We start from the raw sequence: 27,484 nt of genomic DNA, 5'->3' as shown, positions 1-27,484 counted from the left end.
TTGCGGGGGTGGAAAGAAAACTGGAATGGACAGGAAGTTAAATCCTTCCCTAATATAGACAGAGATTAACATCCTTGATGACTGGCTACTAAAAAGAGAAACATGTAATGGGGAAGTTAATTTTATCATTGGTAAAGCTTCAGCTGTTCTTCGCGGCTTTGATGATCCTTGTGGCTAAAATAGCTTGTTAACCAAAGCTAAAATGCCAGTTTTCAATGCTGTTACACTGTGTTCTTTGGCAAAAGGACTTTCATTTTATCTGTTCAAGTTTATGACCAAGTTTTACATCAAAATAAAGTATTAAGTGTGAGTTGTGGTAGTGCAGAAGAACAGATGCATTGCAAATGAAAGAATACTTCATACTTAAACAGTTACCTGAAGCTATGATAGTCTGTGGCTTTCCCTTCCCCCCGGTTCGGCTTACTCTGATTTAAATCCTAGTTCAATTGGCTTAATCAGTTTATTATAAATATAGTATAATAATTACAGTATATTCTATGAAGCTGATGATCATTACAGGATAGGAACTCTTAGCTGAGAGAGGTGCATTCAGAGTGTGACTGTTTACAATTAGTGTCCAAATCAGCAAAGATTCCTAAATAAGAAGTGCAGTAGAGAGCCTACAAGTGAAACAGTCAATAATAATACTTCCATCTAAAAGTCTCAAAGCACTTTACAAAAATAGTTAACTATTATTCCTGTCTTAAATATTAAGAAATTGAGCCAGAGAGCAGTTACAAGATTTGTTCAAAGTCATGCAATAGCTAGTTATTTTAAATACTTATATGCCCCCCTCATTATCATAGTATTTGAGCACCTCACAATTTTAACGTATTTATCCTTACAACACTCCTATGAAGTATGGAAGTGCTATTAGCTTCATTTTACAAATGAGGAACCAAGGCACAGAAAGGCCAATTCACTTGCCCAACAGGATCACACAGTAAATCTGTAGTTCAACAGAGACCAGATCCCAAGTCCTATGCTAGTGCCCTAACGACTGGATCACCCTTCTCCTCCAGATTTTAGCTCAGTCTCCTGTACTAACCATTATTATGAGCATTTGCAGAGGAAAGTGAACTCACAATTAATTCAAGTTCCAAAGCAAGGAATGGATTATCCCAAGTTTAAATAGAATACATGGAAGCTTTAGATAACATCACATCAAAATTTTGAAAACAACAATTGTTTCTTAGGCAGAGAGACAGAAGGCCAGACAGCCATAAATTCAATCATAGGCTTTTCTCAGAGAAGTAGATTTAAAGCACACAAACCATATAGGGAACTCATTTATCTAACCCTTTGTTATTTTCTACCATCAGCTCTTTCCCTGCTGTTGGTTTATATTCCTCCTCCCTTCTGTTAAACTGGTTTAGGATGTCAATTAAATTAATTAGTAATCTCCTACTAGAACTTCTGCTATTCAGTTAGACTAATTACTTGACTGCAGGCAGCCCAAGCCTCAAGTAGTTGTTCCCTGGCAATGGCTGCAGGAGTTCCTCCCTACATAAATCAGGAATTTAACCCAATTCTTACCAGATATCAGACAAGGATTATCAATCTTTTATAAAGTGACACTGAAGCAGATTGTTAAAAGTCCAAAAAGTGCACTGTTTTAAACCTTTTATTTCCCACAGTCCCAACATTACCGAAACACAACCTGCATTCAAGCATAGATTATTGTTTAAATTCATCTACAGTATATGGAAGTTTGCAGTAAATCAGCTCTATCCAAGACCGACAAATGTCAGTGTGGAAATTAAAGTATAATATATAATAATATTTTGCTTAATGAAAACCACTGGAAAGTTGCTTAAATAGTTGGTCTTTATTCCAAAACTGACTTGCAAAATGAAGCAAGGACACTATTCAAAAACAGCAAAACATTTTGGTTTTGTTTCCAAGACACTCATGAATGGTACTGTGCAGATACGTCTCTCTTTATGGTGAGAACTGAATAATTGAGTTGCAAACATACAAGGACATAGACAGACATCAAAACCACCAAACAAGCAGAGCTAGGGGTACAAGAGCCCTTTGTAAGATAAGTATATTTTATTCATGATAAAATAATCTGATTTTGTGTGCTGGTTTTGGTTGCTAGAGGTGATAATCTATTTCACTAAATGCTGTAGCAGATATTCTTCATGAAGTTTCTTAAAACGAGGACATATATTCTGATGATTAAATCACAGTTTGCATCAGATTTGTATTGGGCTCCATTACCAAATCTATAAACTCTGACTACTGCATAGGTATAAGGGCAAGCACTTCTGATTTATATCAAAGGGATTTTTTTAGGCAGGATCCCTGGGTTTTTTGCTACCAGTATGCTCTCATTTCCTGAATTAGGGGAAAAATATGAAGTTTGTCTCTAATAATGTGGACATTATTCGTAGCTACATGGACAAAGTACAGAATCATTTGTCGAAGGGATCATCTGCAGTGTTTCACTTTGCTACTAGAAAATGTTAAACACAGGTCAGAATCCAAAGGACATTCTCATCCAGTTAATTTATTCAAACAAACATTTCCTTGCTATGAAAAATAAAGACTCTTTGTCAAGTATGCATAGTATTTACATGAAAGAGAAAATTGGGTTTTGACTGAACTATCAGCAAAACAATGATCATTTCAATCACTATTTATGATTCATGACTGAGTTCCATTAGTTTAGGTCTGAACTCATTTGAACACAAAAAGAAACAATTTCTGTAGTATTTGGAGACATCATCTGGTTTTGAGAAGCAATAGAAAAAATAATTTTCTTTCTCTTGCAGCTTGAAGAAACTTAGTATTAAATGGCAATTCAGTAAACTATCAAGAATTTTAAATATGCCATAGTTTATCCATATTAAATTTTTCTGAAGTTACTTTGTTAAACGAGTCTCTACAGACCGAAGAACATTTTATCAGCAATATTAATTTTATGTATTTGTACTTTTTTAAATATGCCATTGGAAAATTAGATATAATCTTACATTTTTGCATGTGATCGTAAAAATGCTGCCTTCACTTACTTAGTCTTTGAGGAGAAGAGAAATTTCATAATGGAGGAAAGTTAATTAGAACTTGTAGGTCATGAATAAATGCCACAGTTTTATTAGCTATTTGAAAGCACTTTTCATAATATATCTGAAATGCTTTCATTGAGCTGTACACTGACACTCTAAACACAGTTCCAATATGTAAACTTTCCACATACAGTAATTTGAACTAGTTCCACATAATATATATACAGGCATTAATTCACAGAGTGGATAGTGTCTGTACATCTGTTAGCCATTAGTCTTTACTTTAATTCATTAGATCTTTATCATTTACCTGAACAACTCATCAGGAACAGGCAAATTGAGACATTAGTTCATTATGTCATCTGCAGAATAGTACAGCCAATAGAAATGTTAACCTCTGTTGTGTATGCCCAGATTCTACTATGAAACATGAGCCCACAAATTTTGGTCCAAAGGTGGAAATGCTTCCAAATTATCCCATTTATTGTGTATTTGGAATTCTAAAATTATTTTGGTGTTAGGAACGTGCAGAGGTTAGTGGGATATGGTATATTCCATTACAAACAATTCCAACTAGCAGACAGGTATTTTTTAATATAAATTGAACTACATTCCCTCAGGTTGCCTTCAAGTAGTGGCCTATTTTATTTTTGACATAGAGTGGTATTGGAGTAGTACAATAAATCTACATGGTCCAGCTGGATACTGTACTTTCTTTTCCCTGATGAGTATCGGTCATAAACTTAAATTAAAGTGATACGATTTCTATTAAAAAGTACTCCTTTTCTTTTTGCGAATACAGACTAACACGGCTGCTACTCTGAAACCTATGATTTCTACTGGTTCAACACCATCTTTTATATTTATATCCATCACTGAGGAAATGAAATTTAGGTGGGATATAAAAAGGTTCCTGATTAGAACACATGCTTAAAATGTTAGCACAAAAGCAATGCAAAATGTATTGTATACATTAATTCTAAGTCATCTTTTCTGCATTTCCTCCGAAGAAGGTTGAGGTAAACCATCAAATAATCTCACTGTGTACCCCAAAAGCATGCAAAGTGTGGACATATAAAAATACAGCTTAAAATATTTATTTTGGTATTTTTGGCTCCAATTCCACAACTGCATTCTTGGGATTATCTCTGCATGGTTGTGTCTGTATAGTGCAGTTGCAAGATAGTGATTTTAGATTCAATTAAGGGTGGTGGCAATGACGCAAAGGAGGCTTTCAGGAAAGAAAATGTTTCAGAGTAAGAAAGTATGGTAGGATTTAATAGAATCATAGAAATGTAGGGCTGGAAGAGACCTTGAGCGGTCATCTAGTCCATCCCCCCCACTGAAGCTAGACCAAGTAAACCTAGACTAGCTAGCCCTGACAGGTGTTTGTCTAAACAGAGCTTAAAAAACCTCTAATGATGGGGATCCCACAGCCTCTTTTGGAAGCCTAATCCCGTGCTAAACTATCCTTATAGTTAGAAAGTTTTTCCTTATATCTAACCTAAATCTCCCTTGCTGCGAAGTATGCTGATTACTTCTTGTCCTACCTCCAGTGGATATGGAGAACAATTGATCACAGCCGTTTAGAACAGTCTGCAATGCATTTGAAAACTGTTTTCAGTTCCCCCTCAATCTACTTTTCTCAATACTAAACAAGCCCAGTTTTTTAAATCTTTCCTCATAGGTCAGGTTTTCTAAACCTTTTATCATTTTTGTTGCTCTCCTCTGGACTCTCTCCAATTTGTCCACATCTTTCTTAAAGTGTGGTGCCCAAAACTAGGCACAGTACTCTAGCTAAGGCCTCACCAGTGTCGAGAAGAGTGGAACAATTAACTCCGATGTTCTCTTATGTATGACATTCCTGTTAATATACCCCAGAATTTTTCACAACTACAAATTGTTGGTTCATATTCAATCTGTGATCTACTATAACCCTATAACTTTTCTGCAGTACTATCCCCTAGCCAGTTATTTCTTATTTTGTAGCTGTACATTTGATTTTTTTCCTTCTTAAGTGTAGTACTTTGTGTTTGTCTTTATTGAATTTCATCTTGTTGATTTCAGACAAATTCTCCAATTTGTCAAGGTCATTTTGAATTCTAATCCTGTCCTCCAAAGTGCTAGGAACCCCTCCCAGCTTAGTGTCATCCATAGATTTTATAAGCAGACTCTCTATTCCGTTTTCCAAGTCACTAATGAAAATACTGAATAGTGCCAGACCCAGGACTGATCCTTACAGGACCCCATTAGATACGCCTGTAGTGGGGCAGTCACCCTGCTCCGGCCCTGAACGGGGTAAAAGCCAGCCCTTGGAGAGGGCTGAGGCTGAGAGCCAATAAGAAAAGTCTGATTGGGAAGGCAGCCACAGCTGTGTCTACGCCCAATTAGGAGACAGCTGGCCCTATAAAAGGGCTGTGAACCAGCAGCTAAGTTAATCTCTCTCTAGCTCTTGAGAGAGAAGGACCTGGCTGCCTAGGAGAGAAGGGAACTTGAGACTGAGCAGTGCTGGGGAAAGGGAGGAGGAGCTGGGGTGCTCCAGCCTAGCAAATCCTGAGGCTGTGGGCCTGGTCAAAGGCCAAAACAGGTACTGGGGTTGCAAAGGTGTGGCCTGTGGTTAGGCAGAGGCAGTAGGTCCAAACCCCCCTTGCCAGTAATGAGTGGTTTACAGACTGCAGTCTGCCCCAGTGAGCAGGGGCTAGATGATGACTGGCAGTAGCCCCTGATGCAAGGGGGTGTTAGAGGGTTGGGGAGACCCAGAGTGTGGGGACATTGTCAGGGGGCAGCACCCCAAGATAAAGGGGCATCAGGGTCTGGGAGGGACACAGGGGCCAGTGGCAGGTAAGGCACCAGCCTGCAGAGGGCACTCCTTATGCTGGAGAGCTAGTTCTCAAAATGACCAGCAGGAGGCGCTGTGCTGGTGAGTCATTGACTTCACTACAACGTCCTCCCATTTTGACTGTAAACCATAGATAACTATTCTGAGTACAGTTTTTCAACTAGTTGTGCACCCACCTTATAGTAATTTCATCTAGACCACATTTCTCTCATTTGCTTATGAGAATATTGTGCTTGACTATGTCAAAAGCCTTAGTAAAATCAAGATACATCACATCTACTGCTTCTTTCCTATCCACTAAATCAGTCATCCAGTCAAAGAAGGAAATTAAGTTGGTTTGACATGGTTTGTTCTTGACAAATCTATGCTGGCTATTACTTATCACCCTACTATCCTCTAGGTACTTACAAATTTATTGTGTGATAATTTGCTCCAGAATGTTTTGAAGGTATTGAAGTTAGGTTGACCGGTCTATAATTCCCTGAGTTCTATTTGTTCCCTTTTTATAGAAAGAAACTGTTTGCCCTTTCCCAGTCCTCTGGGACATCACTCATCCTCCATGATTTCTCAAAGATAATTGCTAACGGTTCTGAGGTTGCTTCAGCTAGTTCTTTAAGTACCCTAGGGTGAATTTGGCAGGCCTTGATGACTTGAATACATCTATCTTATCGATATATTTTAGTTTTTTCTAAATATTCTCTAACATTCTGCCTGTTCTTTGCCCTTTCTGTCTTGTGTTTCTTCCCCCTTGTTGTTGTTCTGTTAAGCACCTCGTCAAAATTAAAATTTTTAGTGAAGACTGAAGCAAAACAGGCATTAAACACTTCAGCCTTCTTGGTATTGTCAGTTATTAGCTCTCCTTCCTGCTAAGTAGTGGACCTACACTTTCCTTTGTTGCCCTTTAGAGGTTTGAGGAAATCTATACTTTCCACAGGATAAACTTGTGGTACATCCCATGAAAATGGAAATAAGAACGGATCCAAATGGTATAATAGATTAATGGATTTCATGAGTTTCACGGTGTGCCACCTATGAAGAAATAGTTGAGACTGAGAAATAAAATAACACTACTTTCCAAAAAATTTTGAATCCTTGGCTTGATATAGTAGTTTAGATTATTTTCTGCACGCTTCTTTGTAAAGGGCTGATGTTTCAATATGGTATAAGAAATAATTAATAAATATTTGTATTACTGTTGTGCCTAAGAGCCCTAGTCCAGGACCAAGACCTTATTGTGCTAGGTACTGTACAAATACAGAACAAATGATGATCCCTGCGCTAAACAGCTTACCATCTAAATAGGTGGGTGGAGGTAGGCAATGAAAGGCTAACATTTCAAGACTGATGCACAGTATGATAGTTAAAGATGAAAATAATAGCTCTCAGACAACTGAAAGCAAAAGAGGCATGGACTCATATCACTGTATTTCTTCTGGCTTGATTTTCTCTTAACCTGTATCTAAAAGGTATCACATAACTAAGGAATCATATGCAAACTGGTAACATGCTGGTCATTGATATTATTGCATGGTATATGTGCAGGTGATATGTGAAAAGTTTTAAATATAGGCTGGAAATATATTCTTAAATGTGTTTGGCAGGTAGGATTTAAGTCATTTCACCCTAGATAAAGGAATGTGGTCCTGCCTGCTTGAACGTGTCTAAACAAAGACACAATGAAAGTACATTTACATAAAAAATAAACAAAGTCATCAAACTAGTGAGAGGAGGGAAATAGCCACTCTATCACAATATGGGAAGGAGACTGCAAAAATTAACATGGTATCAGCTCCCTGGCGGACACAGCAAGGTAAGCCCCTAGGAGGGCTTCCTGACTTGGAAAACAAAGATAAATGTTGAGGCTATTAGCAGAGGTAGAGAGCCATTTTGGCATCTTTTACCTGAAGAGATAAAAGAACCAAGTGCTTTGAGTTCTGTGTTGGATCCTAGTGAGAAAATTAGTCTGAAAAAAAAGACTAAAACCTATTTTTGTTTGCAACAATTTCTCTCAATTCCTTCTGCTTGGTATCACTTAAATATTTGTTCTTTGTTAATAAATTTAATCTTGTCTTATTATACAACCATCTTAGTGTAGTGTTCCAAAGTGAACAGTAAAATCTTCATCTGAACTAATAGGTTGGTGCCATGTACTGTCTCTTTAAAGGACCAGCAAACTCGATACAATTTTCTAAGTGATACAGTGAGACAGGCTGAGCACAGCAGAGGAGATGGTTTTGGGGAGACTTGGGACTGGAGGGGTTGTTGGTGTCACCCTGCAAGGAGTAACCAGGGTGGTGGAAGCCAGGGTGAGGTCACTGTGCTGTAAACTGGCTGCTGGTGTCAGAGCTCTGAGCCAAAGCTGCAAAGCACAGAAGCACCCAGGATTACAAAGCAACCCCTTACTGGTTTGGATGAACCCCAAAAGCATCAGCTTCCACCAATGTCTATGGGAGTTCCAAGAGATCAGCACCACTCAGGATCCAGACAGTCTCTAATAGACTGAGAAATGTCAAAACTTGTGGGATAAGGAACCCTTTACTAATCTGTGAGGGTCTCTAGTGTTATGGTAATGACAGGCTTTGGCAGCTGAATAGATAACTTCTCTAAAGAAGATCAAATGAAAACTGCAGTTGTGTTAAGTTGGATGGAGTTCAATTAAATGCCAGAGTAGGATAAAAACAAATGCCTGGTGCAAGCCTATAATGCTAATGGAATTTATCTTTATACCGTCAACCACTTGCAGAATTTTATCAAGATCTTACATAAAAGATATGGAAACACGGTCTTCCACAGCTGTTCTTTAAAGCATCTATGGTATTTTCTTCCTCCTGCTGATCACTTACAGGCTGGCAGGAATTCTAACTGCGTATAAAGTGCATTTGTCTTCAAACAGAAATAAGTAACACCTGCATATACATCAAGTATTCCCCGCCCCCTCCTTCATGTCAAAGAGGACAGTTGTTGCTGGCACCAACTAGCATTTCTTTGTTAATTGGCTTAGAGTAGGGAGTAAAACATATAGCCCTAATGTTCATTTAAATAGTATCATCAATTTTATGCTATGATTTCTATAGGGACTACATTTTCATGAGATGGTAGGTTATTACATGGAGATTTTGTGACCTTACACTAGTTTAATTTATTGCACTTTAACTCTTTTCCTAGCAGTATCTTTTCCGGGAAAAAAATACAGTAATCATAACAATAAAATAAAAGGAAAGGAGTACTTGTGGCACCTTAGAGACTAACCAATTTATTAGAGCATAAGCTTTCGTGAGCTACAGCTCACTTCATCAGATGCATATCATGGAAACTGCAGCAGACTTTATATATACAGAGAGAATATGAACCAATACCTCCTCCCACCCCACTGTCCTGCTGGTAATAGCTTATCTAAAGTGATCATCAGGTGGGCCATTTCCAGCACAAATCCAGGTTTTCTCACCCTCCACACCCCCACACAAATTCACTCTCCTGCTGGTGATAGCCCATCCAAAGTGACAACTCTTTACAGCCCCACAACCTGAAGCAAATACTCACCAACAACCACATACCACACAACAGAACCACTAACCCAGGAACTTATCCTTGCAACAAAGCCCGTTGCCAATTGTGCCCACATATCTATTCAGGGGACACCATCACAGGGCCTAATAACATCAGCCACACTATCAGAGGCTCGTTCACCTGCACATCCACCAATGTGATATATGCCATCATGTGCCAGCAATGCCCCTCTGCCATGTACATTGGTCAAACTGGACAGTCTCTACGTAAAAGAATAAATGGACACAAATCAGATGTCAAGAATTATAACATTCATAAACCAGTCAGAGAACACTTCAATCTCTCTGGTCAGGCAATCACAGACATGAAGGTCGCTATCTTAAAACAAAAAACCTTCAAATCCAGACTCCAGCGAGAAACTGCTGAATTGGAATTCATTTGCAAATTGGATACTATTAATTTAGGCTTAAATAGAGACTTGAAGTGGCTAAGTCATTATGCAGGGTAGCCTGTTTCCTCTTGTTTTTTCCTACCCCCCCCCCCCGATGTTCTGGTTTAACTTGGATTTAAACTTGAAGAGTGGTCAGTTTGGATGAGCTATTACCAGCAGGAGAGTGAGTTTGTGTGTGTATGGGGGTGGGGGGGATGTGAGAACCTGGATTTGTGCAGGAAATAGCCCAACTTGATTGTCATGCACATTGTGTAAAGAGTTGTCACTTTGGATGGGCTATCACCAGCAGGAGAGTGAATTTGTGTGGGGGGGTGGAGGGTGAGAAAACCTGGATTTGTGCTGGAAATGGTTTCCTGATGATCACTTTAGATAAGCTATTACCAGCAGGACAGTGGGGTGGGAGGAGGTATTGTTTCATATTCTCTGTGTATATATAAAGTCTGCTGCAGTTTCCACGATATGCATCTGATGAAGTGAGCTGTAGCTCACGAAAGCTTATGCTCTAATAAATTGGTTAGTCTCTAAGGTGCCACAAGTACTCCTTTTCTTTTTGCGAATACAGACTAACACGGCTGTTACTCTGAAACCTAACAATAAAATAAGTTACTCATTTATTTGGACTGACATGCCCTGTTTCTTCTTGCATAAGTAGTCATAATCAACATGTCATGTTATATTTCCTCTTTTTGCTCCAATAATAAAAATAAACAACTCTAATGCAGCCAACACCTTCTCCAGATATATGTATCACTTCCTGGATGAGTCCTTTAGATGAGGAAAAGCCCTAGGAGAAAATGTGCTTGTCAGAGGGGTCAGGTTCCAGGACCTGCATAGAGATGCAGTCCTTTTGTGTGCAGTAAGTCAGTTTTGACTAAGCACTCTGGTGCTCACATCTGGGTACATCCTGAGTCCACTGGGCTTGATATAATTCCACTCTGCTCCACACAAAGTGCTCATGCACTTCATATGCTTCAAATTTACCCCCTTCATAGGGATTTATTGGTAACATAAACAAAAGCCATAAAGCTCAGCCTAAGCTTTCTCCTGAGGTTAGCTAAAGCATGACTGATGTTGACTTAATTTCATCTCAGAGATTAAAACCAATCATATCAGGTTGATGATGAAAGTGAAGATTTTCTCTTTTGGTGATAGACCTAAGCATTTTTCTGTTTACATAAAAACAGAATAATAGAAACTGGAGATGGAGAAAGACCTTTTAGATTATCAAATCTCTCTCTCTGCTGAGACATAACTGTTCCCTATGGTACATTTTCCACTGTTCATATTGTCTAGTTTTAAAAGTCCTAAGTAATGAGACTCCTATCTCTTCCCTTGGGAGATAATTCTGCAGTTTGATACATCATAATCTCAAATGTTTTACCTTATATTTAGCCTAAAATTTCCTTTTCTTAGTTTCATCCCATTACTCATAGTTATAGTCCCTTGGTAGCATTCTACATAATTTCTCTTTGCTTAAAGCATTCAAAATATTCATAAACTTATGTCCTGCCTTAGCAAAGCTATTAGCTCTTTTAGCCTTTCTTCAGAAGTCTGTCCTCCAGCATAATATATATGTATCCGATGAAGTGAGCTGTAGCTCACGAAAGCTTATGCTCAGATAAATGGGTTAGTCTCTAAGGTGCCACAAGTACTCCTTTTCTTTTTGCGAATACAGACTAACACGGCTGCTACTCTGAAACCTGTCAATATATTTTTTGTTGCTCTTCTCTAAACTGCCTGCTATTGTCAATACATTTCTGGTAATGTAATGCCCAGAACTGAATACGATGTTCAAGTACAGCTATACCATAACCATATGTTAACAACTTTACTTCATTGCCTTATGATGTGCTTGGCATACGTAGCCTAAATCTGCATTGGCTGTTTTGTATATCACACGGCAAACTCTTTTATTGCCCACTATCACCCCAGTTTGTTGTAATCATTATTGCTTTCTAGGCTGTCTGCATAAACCAGTATATACTGGGGCCCTCCATTGGGACGCCTGTAAGGTGCCAGTACAGCCCCAGATGAGTAGTTCTGGGCTGGGAGTGGGTGTGGCCATAGTAGCCAGGAGAGGCACTATTGTAGCACATTCCCAGTGCAGCCTTTGCTGGAGGGCCTGATAGAAACTGTAGCTGCTCTCCCTCAGGAACTTTTGTGGGAGGGGAACAGTAACAATACAACCCGCTGACGGAGCGGCCGCCGAATTCCCACCGCTGCTGAGGGCAGATTACCGCCCCAGAGCCCAACATCCTGCCACCCCTTTACCTTTGCCGCCCCGGGCACCTGCTTGGTTCACTGGTGCCTGGAGCCGGCCCTGGGTCTGTACCAGAGACGACTCTTCCCGTTATCGCTAGAACATAGTGGCCCTTGCGGTTGCAAGGAGGTGCAATTTGTACTCTGTGTGCTGGTCCAAATGCCTTGGAAAACTTTGATTTGATTAGTAGTATTGCAGACTATTTCAAGTCTGTACCAACCAGCACTGAAAAATGGGGCTGATCCATTGGTCCTTAATCATATTGACTAATAGGGGACAACTCCTGTGATTAAGGATTATTGATGTGAATAAAGGTTGAAGGATAAGGTCCACTCTTAGATCAAATGTTAGGATTAATGGTACAAGAGCTAAATGTGGGGACCAAAATATGTTTTATAAGGGTCCTCACTACTTGCATTCCCAAGTATGGGGGCATGACATCATATACACAGGAAACCAGTTCTCCATTTGGTCATCTATACAGCTATGTGAAGGAAACATTATTCAACTGTGCTCAAAAATCTAACTAAAATGCAGTTGTGTTTTCCACCCTAAGGAATAGCACAGAGACATGGGCTTGCTATCCGTAAAACATCAAAATGTTAGTTTCCATATGAAACACATTTTTTGTTACTCATCAGTTTAAAGTGGTAAGATAAAATAACCAGAATTACCTGTACTGGAGTGAACTAGCCCCAGGAAGATTCACCTAGGTCATATCCTACAAATGTATAAGAAGCACACATCAAAGTGAGTAGACAGAAAAGCAACCCAAAGTGGACAAAGGAAACCTTTAAAAGATAGTCTCAAAGAGAAACTCCAGCTGCATAGTAGACAAATGCTACCCACTCGCATCAACAGGTGGGGGATATTGATGGAGATGTGGGGACACCCAGTAGTTAGGGAAGGAGGCAGTTGCCAATGACAATAGGTAGTTTCTCCCATGGGAGTCTCTGGCACCCACTGGCCAGCTGGGAGAGGATTGCTGATTGGCCAACATTCCTCAGCTCCTAGGATTTAGCCCTGCGCAGAGGCCATGTGGAGAGCTCTTCTGGCTCCATTCCATCAGCCTGCCCTGCCCACCTGAACTAGGAATGGGAACCAGGTTTGACAGATGCTGTGAGTCTAGATGATTGCCTGTTTAGGGGGGTTAAGAAGGAATTTTTTTTCCCATGGACCAAATTAGCAGAGGACCGGGGAGTTTTTTGCCTTTCTCGCAGCACCTGCAAGCCACAGTGGGTAAACTAGGGATGTGCACGGTACCTAGCTGAGGTACTGGGGTGGTGTTGCTTACTCGTCACAATTCACAGCTGGTTGCCAGTGCAGTTAAGAGAATAAAATGAATGGTTCCCAGAGGCAAAAGATTTGGGATTTTTGGGATGGGCCTTGAGCTCATGTGGTAGGGTGAGACCTTGTGGCCTCTGCGGGCCAAGGTCCCCACCCTGCTGCACCCTCTGTCCCTCCTCCGAGGTGGGAGGATGTAGGACTCGGAGAGAGCTGAGGAGAGCCCACATCACTTTATGGGTTATATGATAAGAAGCTCTGTAATCCTGGCTCCAAGTTATGGGTCATATCATACAGAGCCCTCAAACCCCTGCACTGGAACCAATTAAATGCCTGGTAGACGAGAGTATAGGTGATGGGAAGGCAGTGCCCCTCCCTTGTGCTAAAAGTTTAATAAAAGTTGCGGTCTGCTGCTTAATTCCATGCATGTGTCTGTCCTTGTTTTGTAGCTGTGTCCACATCAATGCACCTAAGGAAACTATAGCTACTGAATGAACTAATTCATTATGAATGGTAAATAATGATGGAATGAAACTGTTTGAAGACAACTTTAATTGGACTTGAAACACCAACTGTGTCTGCCAAACACCACTCACAGTATCGGCTTCATCAACTAAATATCCTGAGTACCCTGCCTGCATCAGGTCAGGACTATCATAATCTCTTTTTGCTAAGATAATACAAAAATTGGGGGAAAAAACAGAAGTTCTAATCTTGTGAAGATTTGGTCATATCACTGAAAGCAATGTCTTAAAATACAGTAAAATGTTCTCAAATTTTTTTCTCCATTTCCATTTAGAGAAATTGCGTTTATGGATTGTAGTTATGCAATAATTATTAGCGATCTCAGACTACATTACATTAAAGAGTATCTTTGATGCACCTCCCTAGTTGGGTTGGGGGCCCTCACCATGCCCAGTTTCCATCACAGGGTTGGCCTAGTACAGGTCACAGCCTCTTTCCTGGTAGTGACCCCACCCTTGGGGGCCTGTTTACTTTACCTCTGGGTGGGGGAAAAGCAAAAGTTTAGGTCAACACAAACTGAGCCCCTCCTGGGGTCAATAACAAGGCAACAAAAAGCCTGAGGCACTAGTTTATTTCAGGGGTGCCTGGGTAGCAGCTTTGCTGGAGTCTTTATGGCTAGTAGCCAGGTCAGACTCTCCCTACAAGCCTTACCCCTGAGGATTGCCAGACTCCTTATAGAGCTGGGCAGTTTCTTGCATGAGGGTTCCTCCTGCCATTCCAAGAGCTACTCTAGTCAATTCCTTCTGAAGATTTCTCCCCTTGTGTACTGCAGCTTCCTCCTTTTATAGCCCTCCTCTCTACCGTGTATGATTGATAGCACCAGAGGGGCAGGGCTATTTTAGCACCCAGTCTCCCAAGCCCCTTCCCTGTCAGTGTAGGGTTTATACACTCCATCACATGGCCCTATTCCTTCAAACACTTATGTACATGCTTAACCGTAGTCAGGTTAGTAGTTCCTTTGCTTTTTAAGGTAAGCATGTGCATAACTACTTGCAGGATTTGAGTCTACGCTCAGAAAATACTCTTTTAAAATTGATTCTCAAGATAAGATCTTCACGCCTGCTCTTAGAAGGGGTTACTGCTAAGATAACTTGTCCAGTCTTTTCAAAGAGCTTCTGTCTGAACTATAGAATTTGCTTTTCTCTCCAGGAAAAAAGAGAATATTTCCTTTCTCAGAGGAAATTCCTAATATAGTAGTGAAATTATCTCAAAAGGCAGACGCACACTCTGAAAGGAACAACCAAACCACTCCCTTAAGTTGTTCTGATATTGAGCAAAACCCTGTTGACACCACTTGGATAGAGAGAAATAGTATATTATCAAACAATATACTTAACATTGGTGAATACATCTATACAAGATAATCAGCTTCAATTCTTGTCTACCTTTAGTTTGTTGAATGCAATGTTTTATAAAATCCTGATTAAAAATACATTCCATGTATGCATTCTTTAGAACTGCACTTCTCAATCAGTGCATAAATAAAGATTAGCTTTGTGTAACCCTAAAAAGGTTCAAAATTCAAGTTAGGATAAACATCCAATAGTTAGATGCTTTTCTAAATCTATTAGGCCTATAAAATTGGTTTGGAAATTCCTTCTGGATTCATCCAGATCTCCCCTGTGCACAACCTGAATACTCAGGCTATGTACAAGAACAAGCATTTGACCCTATAAGATTACTGGAGGAAGAAGTAGAGTAAAAGATTGACTCTGTTAGCCAGTTTAGAAGGAAAAATTGTAGTACTTTAAGGTGATATTAAAACTGTAAGTGACAGTGCCCAGAGAATTCAAACAGGTTAATAATTTTAAACGCTCTTTCTAGCACTCTGATAAGAGATACTGTAATAGAAGGTTACACCATAAGATTGAAATTCTTGAAAATAACCACACAAACTGTAATTTGACTGTACTGGGCTTTGCTGCTGGGGTTAAAGGGGATGATCTCTGTGAAAGTCTTTTCTATTAGAATCCATTTTAGATTAAGAACAACAACAACAAAGCCCCCTTTCCTCTTCAAACATGACAAAAACATTCTAGCAGAAATATCTCAGATAACTCTCTAGTTAAACAAGGATTATTACTCTCAGAGTTTGATCAATTCTCTGACTTCCTTTGTGGTAAAAGATATGGTTATTTCAGAAGTCAGGGACAATACTTGTAGAGTAATAACTCTAGGTCAGAGATGTAAAATAATGTCTTTTAAAACAAGTCTCATATTGGGGGGGAGGAGGAGATAAAATAGTGTTTTCTGCTTAAATTGTACATGGATTTAGGCCTGCATCCTGATTTCAATGAGGCTACCCATGTGTGTAAAGTTAACCATGTATTTAGTGTTAAAACTGTGGTCTAAGGAAAACATTCACGTCACAGTAGTACAGCCACAGAAATTCTCAGTCATCTAGCTGTAATTAGTGCTTTTGGAACACAAGGGCCAGCCACTGTGATGCTAGTAATGATTGCAAGTATCATGGCTGGCTGACATGGAAGTGTAGTGGTACCATCATAGCAGCAAGTACACCTGAGTGCTTTAATTTCTCTCTCTCTCGCACATTAGACAAGAGACAGAGAGAGAGACTGATTATAATTTACTAAGAAATTAAATTATGCTATTAGGACAGGCTTGTCTATTGAGGTCAATGTGAATATTTTGCTGTACACTGTGACACTCTGACTAAATTACTTTATTTGCACTTTTCTGTGTTTAATTGGCCTTTGGTTAATTGTCCTAACACTTGTGGTTTTTATATCCTTTTTTACTAGCAAACGGAGGTCTTTATACAGTGAGCAAACTGAGGACTTTATACAGTGAAGAACAGTAAAGGTTGCATTTATTTTTTGATGTCTCTAGCCCATTTTTTTATTATAAGAACCATAAAAATAAAGCCAAATCATAATAAAATATCAGTTGCACAAGCTATGCTCACTTTTCAGTGTGAACTATATTAGTAGCTTAAATTTTTTGGGTCAAATTTAGTCCCAAGGGAGAGGGAGCAACTTCCTTTGAAGTCAGTGAATGATGTCTTTTTACTCTAAACTGAAATTTGGCCCTTTGTCATCCACAATTCCAACATCTTTTAAGAATACACTAAGGACTAATCCTTTGGCAAATCTAAACTTTAAGAAAATCAAATTTTGGTTTTAAGTTACATGAGTACAAATAGTCTGAACCCATGTTGGATGAAAAATGTAGTTAGGTAGAGACTTAACATAGAAAGGTTTGCCTTGGATTGAAATTCTGAGAATGTAAACCTCCCTGACATGAGAGATATAAAACTGATATTCTGGTATTCCCAGAAAATTCCCTGTAATGTAAATCAAGATCCGTATATGTAATTTGTGGAGACCTATTTCAGAGCATTTTTCCTGCTAATACATATATTTTAATGTACATTTTGAGACTTTATGTGCCTAGCCTTAGACCACATGTTTGGTCATGTGATATTTTGTACATTATTAACAATTAATATTTTGTTATTGGTTGCATTCTCACTACTAGTTATCACAGGCAGAACTGACTGTAGGAGAAGAGTTGAAATCAAACTGAAAACCACAAAGCTACATGTGATGAAGAGGCTGTCATTAGCAGGAATACATTGTGAGGGGAGAGGTAAATGAAGAAAAAAGGGAAACACGGTGGAGGTAAGAGGGGGAGCCTGATTTTGTTGAAAGACATGCTGTAGATGGGCTCTGAGAGCCAAAGTTAATATTTACTAAGTCTAGCACATTCAATAACGTTGGATTTTCTTTAGTGGGGCCACTGTTCCTTTTGTTTGAAGAGAGAGAAGAGCTGTGAATAATGCCTAAGAGCAAAACTAAACCAGAAATAAATGACTTTTTTAATTTGAGACCTTCAACCTCAATTCCAGTTCCCCAGAAGCCATCTTTGACTCCTTCTCTGGCTGTCATCACACAGATGTCAACTGTGGATAAAGATAGCTCTAGAAAGAAACTGATGGAGGAACTGCTACTTAGCAAGGTGAGTTTACAAGCTTCCTTGACATTGGCAGAGGGGAAGTTGGAGGCGATGTCATTCAGACTATCCAATTAAAAGGAATGGATTAGCAGAGACTAGGAGTGACTGCAGATAGCAGCGAACAAGTTAGATAATGGCATAGAGTAAATTTATAAAGTTTGCTGACGATACCAAGCTGGGAGGGGTTGCAAGTGCTTTGGAGGATAGGATTATAATTCATAATGACCTGGAGAAATGATCTGAAGTAAATAGGATAAAATTCAATAAGGACAAATGTGAAGTACTCCACTTAGGAAGGAACAATTAGTTGCACACACCCAAAATGGGAAATGACTGCCTAGGAAGGAGTACTGCGGAAAGGGATCTGGGGGGTCATAGTGGACCACAAACTAAATGAGTCAACATTGTAACACTGTTGTAAAAACAAACATCAGTCTGGGATGTATTAGCAGGAGTGTTGTAAGCAAGACACAAGAAGTAATTCTTCCACTCTACTCCGTGCTGATTAGGCCTCAGCTGGAGTATTGTGTCCAGTTCTGGGCACCACATTTCAGGAAAGATGTGGACAAATTGGAGGAAGTCCAGAGAAGAGCAACAATTATTAAAGGTCTAGAAAACATGTCCTGTGAGGAAAGATTGAAAAAACTGGGTTTGTTTAGACTGGAGAAGAGAAGACTCAGAGAGGACATAACACTTTTCAAGTACATAAAAGGTTGTTACAAGGAGGAGGGACAAATTGTTCTTCTTAACTTCTGAGGATAGGACAAAAAGCAATGGGTTTAAATTGCAGCAAGAGAGGTTTAGGTTGGACATTAGGAAAAACTTCCTAACTGTCGGGATGGTTAAGCACTGGAACAAATTGCCTAGGGAGGCTGTGGAATCTCCATCATTGGAGAGTAAGAGCAGGTTAGACAAACACCTATCAGGGATGGTCTAGAGAATACTCAGTCCTTCCATGAGTGCAAGGGACTGGACTAGATAACCTCTCGAGGTTTCTTCCAGTTCTATGCACATTGTTCAACTTATTCAGTGGAAGCTGCTCGGCTAAATCAGTGATTAAAAGTATTTTGTGTGTGGTGGGAGAGGCATGTTAAATTGCTAATTGTTAAAATGTAAGGGTTAATGGGATCCCAGCATATAAGGGTAATTGGGATCCTAGTGGATAAATATCCTGATCCAGTAATTTTTACGGAAAACTCATTCTGAAAATCATACACACACCCTAAATATTAAAGAACTATGTTCTGTGGAGAAATTATTACCCTCAGTTTGTGCTATGAGGAGATCAGGTGGTAAAGGAGAATGGTGAGAATCTTCATTATCACATTGATGTCAGGGAGTGTGAATGAGTATTAAAGGTTGCCAAGAATATAAAAAGAACTCTTCTATGAAGAGAATGAGATTATCTTCTTTTTTTTATATGAACTCCATGACAAGACTAGGGGAAAGAATTTAGGGAAATCAAACACTTCATGGATGAAGGAACAGAGGACAAGGTATTAACTGTTCCCAGCAAAACTCAGTTACCCACAAGAAGAAATGGTATATTTTCTGAATTCAGATTGCTAATTGTTTGCCTTATTAAAATAAGAGATCTGATCAGGAGACCTTTGGTAGAGACTTCTGATGACTAAATTCTTGTTAAAACTAGGTTGCGCCATTGCCAGCAAGACTTCTCCCTCCTTTAATACATGGTATGTTTAAACTGGTAGAAAGATGTGTTTGATATTTTAATAGATTTATTAGAATTCCCTTTTTTGCATAAATGTAACATTTTATAGTCATTTCTCAAAGAGATGGGCTACTGATAAGTTTGGGGCAGCACATCCCCCTGCCGCTTCTCAGAAGCATAGATGGACTTTTGTATTCCATTGTTTAACCTGAATGCCACTACTGCAGTTAAATTGAAGCAGCTGTGTGGTGTTTAGATGCTGAGTTATTTGGGTTTGTATCTGTATCTACTTTATTCTTTTTTCTACATATTCATATTTTTGGGAGCACTGACAATTTGGTGCTTTTGGAATGCTTTCACCCCCACAGTGTTTCCTTTGTTACCACTGAAGTTTGTTGCTAGTGTGCTGTGCTTCTGCAGAAATCAGCCATGTTGATATGTATGTTTAGTGTAGTATGAAAATAGTAAATAAAAAGGAATTATAAAAAACTCTAAAGATATCTTATTCCATTAGAATATGCATTATATATTTGTTTCTTCTTCTGTGATGAAATGAGAATGCATTATTTATATAATAATTTGCCAGTCTTATTAATTGTTCTTGGTGTAGCATACACTGGTTTTTGCATCAATGAATGCAAAGAACATATGTGAATGAAATATAAAATAAAAATGTGTAACTGAATGAGACCATTTTACTCTAACAGAATTGCAATTTACAAACTTACCAATAATTAAGGTGTAGCACTGATCTGCCAGTTGCCAATAAAGTTACTTATCTATTACTAAATTAAAAACACAGCATTAATTTTATTTAAAGTCACTGCAATTCATTTCTCCAAATTCTACTGAAAACTCTGAGTTGAAACACTCATCACCTTTCCTGTCAAATGCTAACAATAGTTCATAATTGGCTTACTTCACTAACCTCGCGAAGGTCTATGTCAGCAGGAAAGGTTATCAGAGGAATTTGCACAATACCTTCCCCATTACCTTATTTAGTAAATAAATTTGAGAAGTGTTTGTATATGGATTATGTGAGACTAGTGCTTCTATTCCTAGCTGCGCAAAGCCCTTCCAGTCCTCTTTTTCGCAAAGAGCCAAAGAGGAAGGGAAAATAACCTATCGTATCAATTAATGTGGACTGCTTCCAGGTAATCTAAACCATCCTCATGAAGCAACTTACTTTTTTAAATTGGAAAGGCAATTGGAAAGGCAAAATTTCTCTCTCTAGCTCTAAGTATGTTGCAATATAACACATTTATTCAGACTGCTAATTTGCACTGCTTGAAATAGATATTTTATTAACAAAATAAATATCCCAAACTGTATCTTCCCCAGATTATTTGAAATTTTATTCCTCACAAAAATAAACAGGTTTACTGAAATATAAGGAATATTCCAGTATAGATAGCTTTTGCTCAGCTTTTACTCCAACAGCTACAGTGAAAGTCTCTGATTTAAAGCACATTTTATTGTCCAAGGGGACACTAAATAATATACAATTAAGATTTATTATGTTGCTTTTGCATACTTGGTATAACATCCATTTATGTAATATATTAATAGTTACATAAAATAACATTAAACAATTTTTTACTTCAATTTTCATCTCAAATATTTTTCTTCTCTTAAAATATGCTATAACAATAGAATCAGGAAATCAACCCTTTTCTAATCTGCACCATGTATAAAAGGCTAAATTCACTTCCAAGTGGATGTGAAAAACTATACTTTAAACTAAACATCAATCTCAGAATTAGCATGCAAATCAAAAATATATATTGTAATGTAGATGGGTCTTCAATGAATAGTAGATTAAATCTGCTAATTTTATGAGAGTCAAATTATATTGCTAACCCAAGCACAAATAATATATCTGAAATTCATGTTGACCCTCAAACTATGTTCATGCTTAAAATCATGATGGCAGGAAAAATGTGGAAGGCAAGAATAACACTGCTATAAGTATTTGTATTTAAAAAAAAGGCTACTCCATATGTCATTCAAAGCCTAGCAGCTTTGGTTGAAATCACAATTCCTTTTGGTGACATCCATATGGAATAGAAAGTTTTAATATTACTCTTTGCTAAAAGTCATGATCTAATTTCCTGTATGTTACTATCTGAAATAATTGTCAACTCTATTTACTGCTTTATTTCAAAATAAAAATGATGAATGTTATAGGTGAGTTACATTGATGAAATCCCTTCACCTTTGTTCCTGATGTAAAGGAATCTGTATTGTCTGCATCACAACATCATTTATAGTTCTGACAAGAGTAATAATCTTAGCTTAATTGGGGAACGAAGCTTTTCTGGTCCTGAACTGTGAACTGGTTCTTGTTCTATAGCTACTTCTACGTTCATTCACTGGCCTATGAATAAAATGACAATTTCCTAGCACTTTTGGGCTCCTTAATCTCCAAAAGCATACATCAATAATGAGTAGTATTTTCCTCCCCACAAGGTATTCATTACTAGGAGATTTATATGGGCCTTACATTTAGGATTCAGCATGGAGCTAGGAGACTTCATTTTGGGGTTCAACTTAGAACTTATCTAACTCTTTGACTCACATACTCCACCCTGTGATTATCTGTAATATTTCCCTTCCCAGGATACTGCCTGCGATTTACCTATGGAAATGTGACTGGGACTCCCTGCTCCCTACTTGCATCTCAAGGATATTGTGATATTCTCTTAAAATGTTACAATTTTTTAGGGTCCCCACTAAGTGATCCCTCAGATCTGAAAACTTTCCTTCTGTACCCCAGAAGTAGAACTTACACACATTGTCTCTTCTGGGGAAGTATACAACATTGCATATTGGAGTGCTTTGCTGACTCCAGAACAGTGTTTCTCAACTAGCGGTCTGTGGACCTGTGCCAGTCCCTGAGATCTCTCTGACACAGTTTAAGAATGCAGCAAGCTGATCCCTGGTATCAGAAAGGTTGAGAAATACTGCTTTAGAACACACATGCAGCATCAACAACCAGTAGAAGGGTAGCTGGATATGTTGCCTCCACCGCACACCTATCAGCATTCTGAAAGACCTTAGCAAATCATGGAAGGAGGAAGAGATGTGAGCTGGGAGGATGAGGGAGATTAGGGGGAAGTTACAACTCATTTTAAGCCCTGATGGGAGATCACTGGGTCCCAAAACAGAATTACTAAAGGTACAAGTTAGTGAATATGCCATTTTTAATTCAGTATTCTTATTTGTTCCTATCTTTACTTGCTGCTACTTATTACCATTTGTATGAGAATGGAGTAAACAAATGCCCTTGATATTTAAGCTGTAAGGTTTATTTGCTATCATCAGAAAATGAATGTTGTTAATGAAGGGTAAGTAGCAAAAGGCTTGTGCTTGTATTCTGCCTATCAAAACAGTGACTATGCAGCTTTTCCTAATTGCTCCAGTAGGTATTACAAATGAGTTTATTAACATTTCCACTGTACATAAAATAATGCTAATGTAGATAATTGGAAGAGTCCACCAGTAACAACACATCTGAGGGGGTAAATAGTAAAGACAAGTCTGATGATCTTTTGTATGGCTTGTTCTGGGAATTCCCTATTTCTCTGATAAATTTGGGGCAGTTTAGCCCAAGAATGAGGTAAAGACATAAATACCATATGCGGCACTAGCAGAATTAAAGGACCATTTCCAGATTCTGCTGTTTGTAGAAAGGTGGGGCAGAAACTATTTACTCCCCTAAAAATGCTAGTGGCAAATATGAGGGGAAGTGAACCAACCAACAATGTCTCCAAATAGCTCCTCCATCAGCTGAAACAATGTGACCTAAACCAGATGGGGTTCATACAGACTGCTAGAATCAGAGTATTTGCTCTGAAAACCTTTATGAGAATAAACTTTTTTGTGAAATTTTCAATATTTTCAGCTTTTCGGCAGGCCAGATGTACCCTGAACTCTTCTGAACCACTCAAAATGTTTGCATGAACTTTTGGGCAAAAGTTTAAATAGGGTACTTTGGTTAACTGAACCACTTGAGCATTGACTACACAGAGTTTTTACTTAAAATCTCTCATCGTTGCTGTAATATTTGTGCAACTTCACTGAGGTAACTGCTAGACAGAGCACTAGTGCAGACTGGCTGTTGATTTTCCCCCCCCCCACCCATCTCCTCTAACTCTGTGCTGAGCAGCATTACAGAACATGGTGGGGAAAATGCCAGCATCCAGCACGCACGAGCATTCTCACTGCCACTAGCAGTGGTAAAGCAGCGCTGCTGCTACCAGCACCAACGTTAGGAGATTATGAGAGAAATAAAAAGGTTGGCCTAGAGTAGGCAAAGGCTGAGATTTTTCAAAGATGCCTGAAGGATATGGTCAAACAATTAACTGGAACTGGGCATCCAAATCCCCTAGACAGCTTGGAAAATCACAGGGGCAGCCTTTTTTATTTGAAGAAGTAAAATATAATCAAGCAATAATGGGCAAAAGGGAGGGCACTTCCTAGTCATTAACTGGCTGGCTGGAAGAGTTGAGGGAGTAATTGTTTTTATAAACCCAACAGAACACTTCTGTTGCATCTTTATATGAATGTTGCTCTCTACTCCACCTTTTTGTTTGTAATACCTAACTTTTCCTAACAATTAACGTTAGGCCATGTCTACACTTACCCCCGGGGATTGATGCTGCTGCGATTGATGCAGCAGGGTTCAATTTAGCGGGTCTAGTGAAGATCCGGTAAATCCACTAGAGAACGCTCTCCAATCGACTCCGATACTCCACCAGAACAAGAGGAGTAAGGTAAGTTGATGGGAGAGCCTCTCCCATAAACGCGTGGTGTAGACATCACAGCAAGTCAGCCTAAGCTACGTTGACTCCAGCTACGTTATTGACAAAGCTGGAGTAGTGTAACTAAGGTTGACTAACCCCAGTAGTGTAGACCAGGCCTTAGATTCAGTAACTGGCAAAGCAGGACATTGTTTTGAATGATTTAGTACACTTATAAAATTAGGATGCAGATGCTTTCCAACCTAACTGTCAAATGACTGGATAGGATGCCCACAGCATCCAGAAAGTTAAATCAATTTCTAATGACATTTTGCACAAAGATTGTCTGTATCTTGAAGTTTCCTGTCACTTCCTCTGTGTATTCACAGTATGCACACAATAGAAACTTTTAAAACTCTACAGCAGTTAGCTTTTTGTTATAAGAATACTGTAAATGATTCCACTGAATAAACTTCATTCAGGGAACTGAATAGGTTGGGGATGATGGCTGCATTTTTAAAAATTCTTATTGACTGTTCTATATAACATAGAAATCAGTGTATTTTCAGCATTAAATCATGATATAAAACCATCCATAATCTTCATGACATACGCCAACTTTTTTAAATTGGGTGCTTGAATCTGGTGCCCACAGGTCAAGAAGGATGTTGATAGATGAGAGAGGGTTCAGAAAAGAGCCACAAGAATGATTAAGAGCTCAATCTATTTAGCTGAACAAAGAGATGGTTAAGGGGTGACTTGATACAGTCTGTACATATTTACATGGAGAATAAATATAATGGACCAATGGGTGGAAGCTGAAGCTGGACAAATTCAGATTGGAAATAAGGGGTACATTTTTGACAGTGGGGGTAATTAACCATTGGAACAATTCACTGAGGGTCATGATGGATTCTTCATCACTGATGACTTTTAAATCAAGATTGGATGTTTTTCTAAAAAATCCGCTCTATGAACTATTTTGGGGAAATTCTTTGGCTTGTGTTATACCGGAGGTCAGATTAGATTATCACAGTGGTCCCTCTGGCCTTAGAATCTGTGACTCTATGAATCTTTATTTATCACCCTGAATCCCCTCTGAAAATCAGGCCACTGATTTAGGTGCCCAACTATTGATTTAGATGCCTAACTGCCAGCACCCAAATTTGGTAAATAAGGTTTAAATTTTCAAATTCCAATATCATTGTGTTAAAGATCATTACAGCGATTGGCTGTAGGTGCATAAATAAATGATGATGGCTAAGTTTAGGTGAACAATTTCACATTATTTTTGGGATGCTATGTTTTCATAATTTTTCTATTAACCTTTTCCAGCATTATAATTATGGAACAATTTCTTTTTCTAAAACAAAAGAAAAATCTAATTCAAGTATTTCATGATTTTAAAAAAAAAAACTAAGAAGTGATTGACTTTGGACACTTAAGAGTTTAACATCTGAACAAGAAAGGTTTCAATATTTAAGTGGTCAAGTTAAAAAGAGGAAATAGTTGAGACTTGTTTGTTTTCTTGTACTCAATTTGGAGCTCCCTGGTATGCATTTATGAAGCCTATGCAGGATATGAGGGCAAGTTTTCTTTAACTGCATCATGTTTAACCTGAGAATTTAAACTGCTAACCCTTTTCTAGAATGGTTGTTGTTGTAGATCTTACACAATTATATGAATAAACTGCCCTTTTCCTAAATTGTCTTTGTGTATGTTTTCAATTAGATTAAGTTATACATGGATTTCTTATTACATGAAAAATATTACCTACATTATGGCTCAAGTGCTCAAAATGCACATGCAAAAGCGCACTTTTGAAAATTTGGCATGCATGCCATGGATGGAAAAAACTGTATCGGGGTAAATGTAAAGTAATCCATTAATCGGTCTATGGATATAAAGTTCAGGTCTAGATGTCATGCTGGATTGATATATTTTTTTCATTTGAGCTCTAAAATGTTTTTTAAACAAGCGCCTCTAATAACCAGACAGTTCCCTATTGACTATGTATGTAAATAGTCTCATACATATAAATTATTTCAGCTAACATCATTAGTAATTTACTCCTATGGCTTGGCTTGCATTCAGTATTCTGTATTTCACCTGCAACAGTTAAAAACATATCACAAACACCTAAAACTAAGCAAGGAGTTGTATATACACTGGACTTGCTTTAGGTGATTATGATGTTGTCAGCTGTGAAAAGGGAAAGATGGAATCCTGAACTCAAAATTATGCAGGAAAGTCATTTTCAAATATTTGATTTGAAAATTTATCTACTTTTATTACTACTGTGTGCACAGCTCTATGGCATGTTGGCACATGACACAGAATACAACACAACAGACAGTGGCAAAAACCCAATTCAATCATAATCAATAACCCATTAGTGGTATACAGCCAGTGAAATTCATGATCAATAAGGTGTGCTTTACACCATTCTCTGAAGCATTCTGATTCAGGAAAATACTTACACCTCTGCTGAAGTTAAGCACTTTTTATGTGTTCCCATTATATTAGGCATGGTCTTAATGAATAGATTTGGAGACTGAGGCCAGAAGGGCCCCATCATGATCAGTAAGTCTGACCTCCTGCATTACACAAGCCATAGAATTTCACTCAGTAATTCCTGTCTCAAACCCAAATTTTTGCTTGTAGTACAGGGTATCTTTTAGTAAACGTCTACTCTTGATTTAACAACTTCAAATGATGGACAATCCATCACTTCAGTTGATAAATTATTCCAGTGGTAAATTAACCGCACTGTTAAAAATCGGCACCTTAATCAGAAGCTTAACAGTTTTATTGAATTGGGGTCAAGAGTAGGCTTCAGCATTTATTGAGCTCTACAGCCTGAAATGTAGTGTTCTTTTTTAAATGAAGAAGAGCTTGTATTTATTGAACATTACAAAACTCTAACACAAAAAACCCAAGAGCCTGGTGTTGAAAGCAGCCTGCAGCTTCCTGCAAGGCAGAGCCCTGACTTCCAAAATGGAGGATAATCTTTCGTCTTTGGAGCCACACTTCAAATCCTTACACAACATTAGTAGATGATCTACACAGGAGACTGTAATAGCTTCTACCAGCCCTTTGAGGACTCAACAGGGAACTCTTTTGTGCCAGAACCACCAATATCCCTTGTTCCTAAAGGAAGGTAGGAAAAGGAAGCAAGCAGCCAGGGTTAACAGGGTGCACACACCCTCTGGCCT

At 38.5% G+C, this 27,484-nt stretch overlaps 1 protein-coding gene and 1 long non-coding RNA gene across 6 annotated transcripts in view; one reads left to right on the top strand and one right to left on the bottom strand.

The window, feature by feature from the left end:
- The window catches only part of PACRG (parkin coregulated), a 493,217-nt gene that overhangs the window by 37,536 nt on the left and 428,197 nt on the right, over positions 1–27,484 (bottom strand). The window contains exon 6 of one of the 5 annotated variants that reach the window (XM_073337863.2): positions 12,746–12,792. The exons of the other annotated variants lie outside the window; for them this stretch is intronic. Coding sequence (XP_073193964.1) covers positions 12,761–12,792 — 32 coding nt within the window. The 3' untranslated portion in view covers positions 12,746–12,760. The remainder of the gene's footprint in view (positions 1–12,745; positions 12,793–27,484) is intronic. 5 annotated transcript variants of the gene reach the window in all.
- Positions 1,917–21,044, top strand: LOC140909178 (uncharacterized). Its single transcript, XR_012158123.2, has 6 exons — positions 1,917–2,039; positions 13,805–13,999; positions 16,643–16,703; positions 17,379–17,521; positions 17,749–17,858; positions 19,293–21,044. It is a non-coding gene; the product is annotated as an uncharacterized LOC140909178 (long non-coding RNA).

Source organism: Lepidochelys kempii, chromosome 3 (assembly GCF_965140285.1).
Source record: "Lepidochelys kempii isolate rLepKem1 chromosome 3, rLepKem1.hap1, whole genome shotgun sequence".
In the NCBI taxonomy this organism is placed as follows: Eukaryota; Metazoa; Chordata; order Testudines; family Cheloniidae; genus Lepidochelys; species Lepidochelys kempii.
This window is presented reverse-complemented; position numbering and strand designations above follow the sequence as displayed.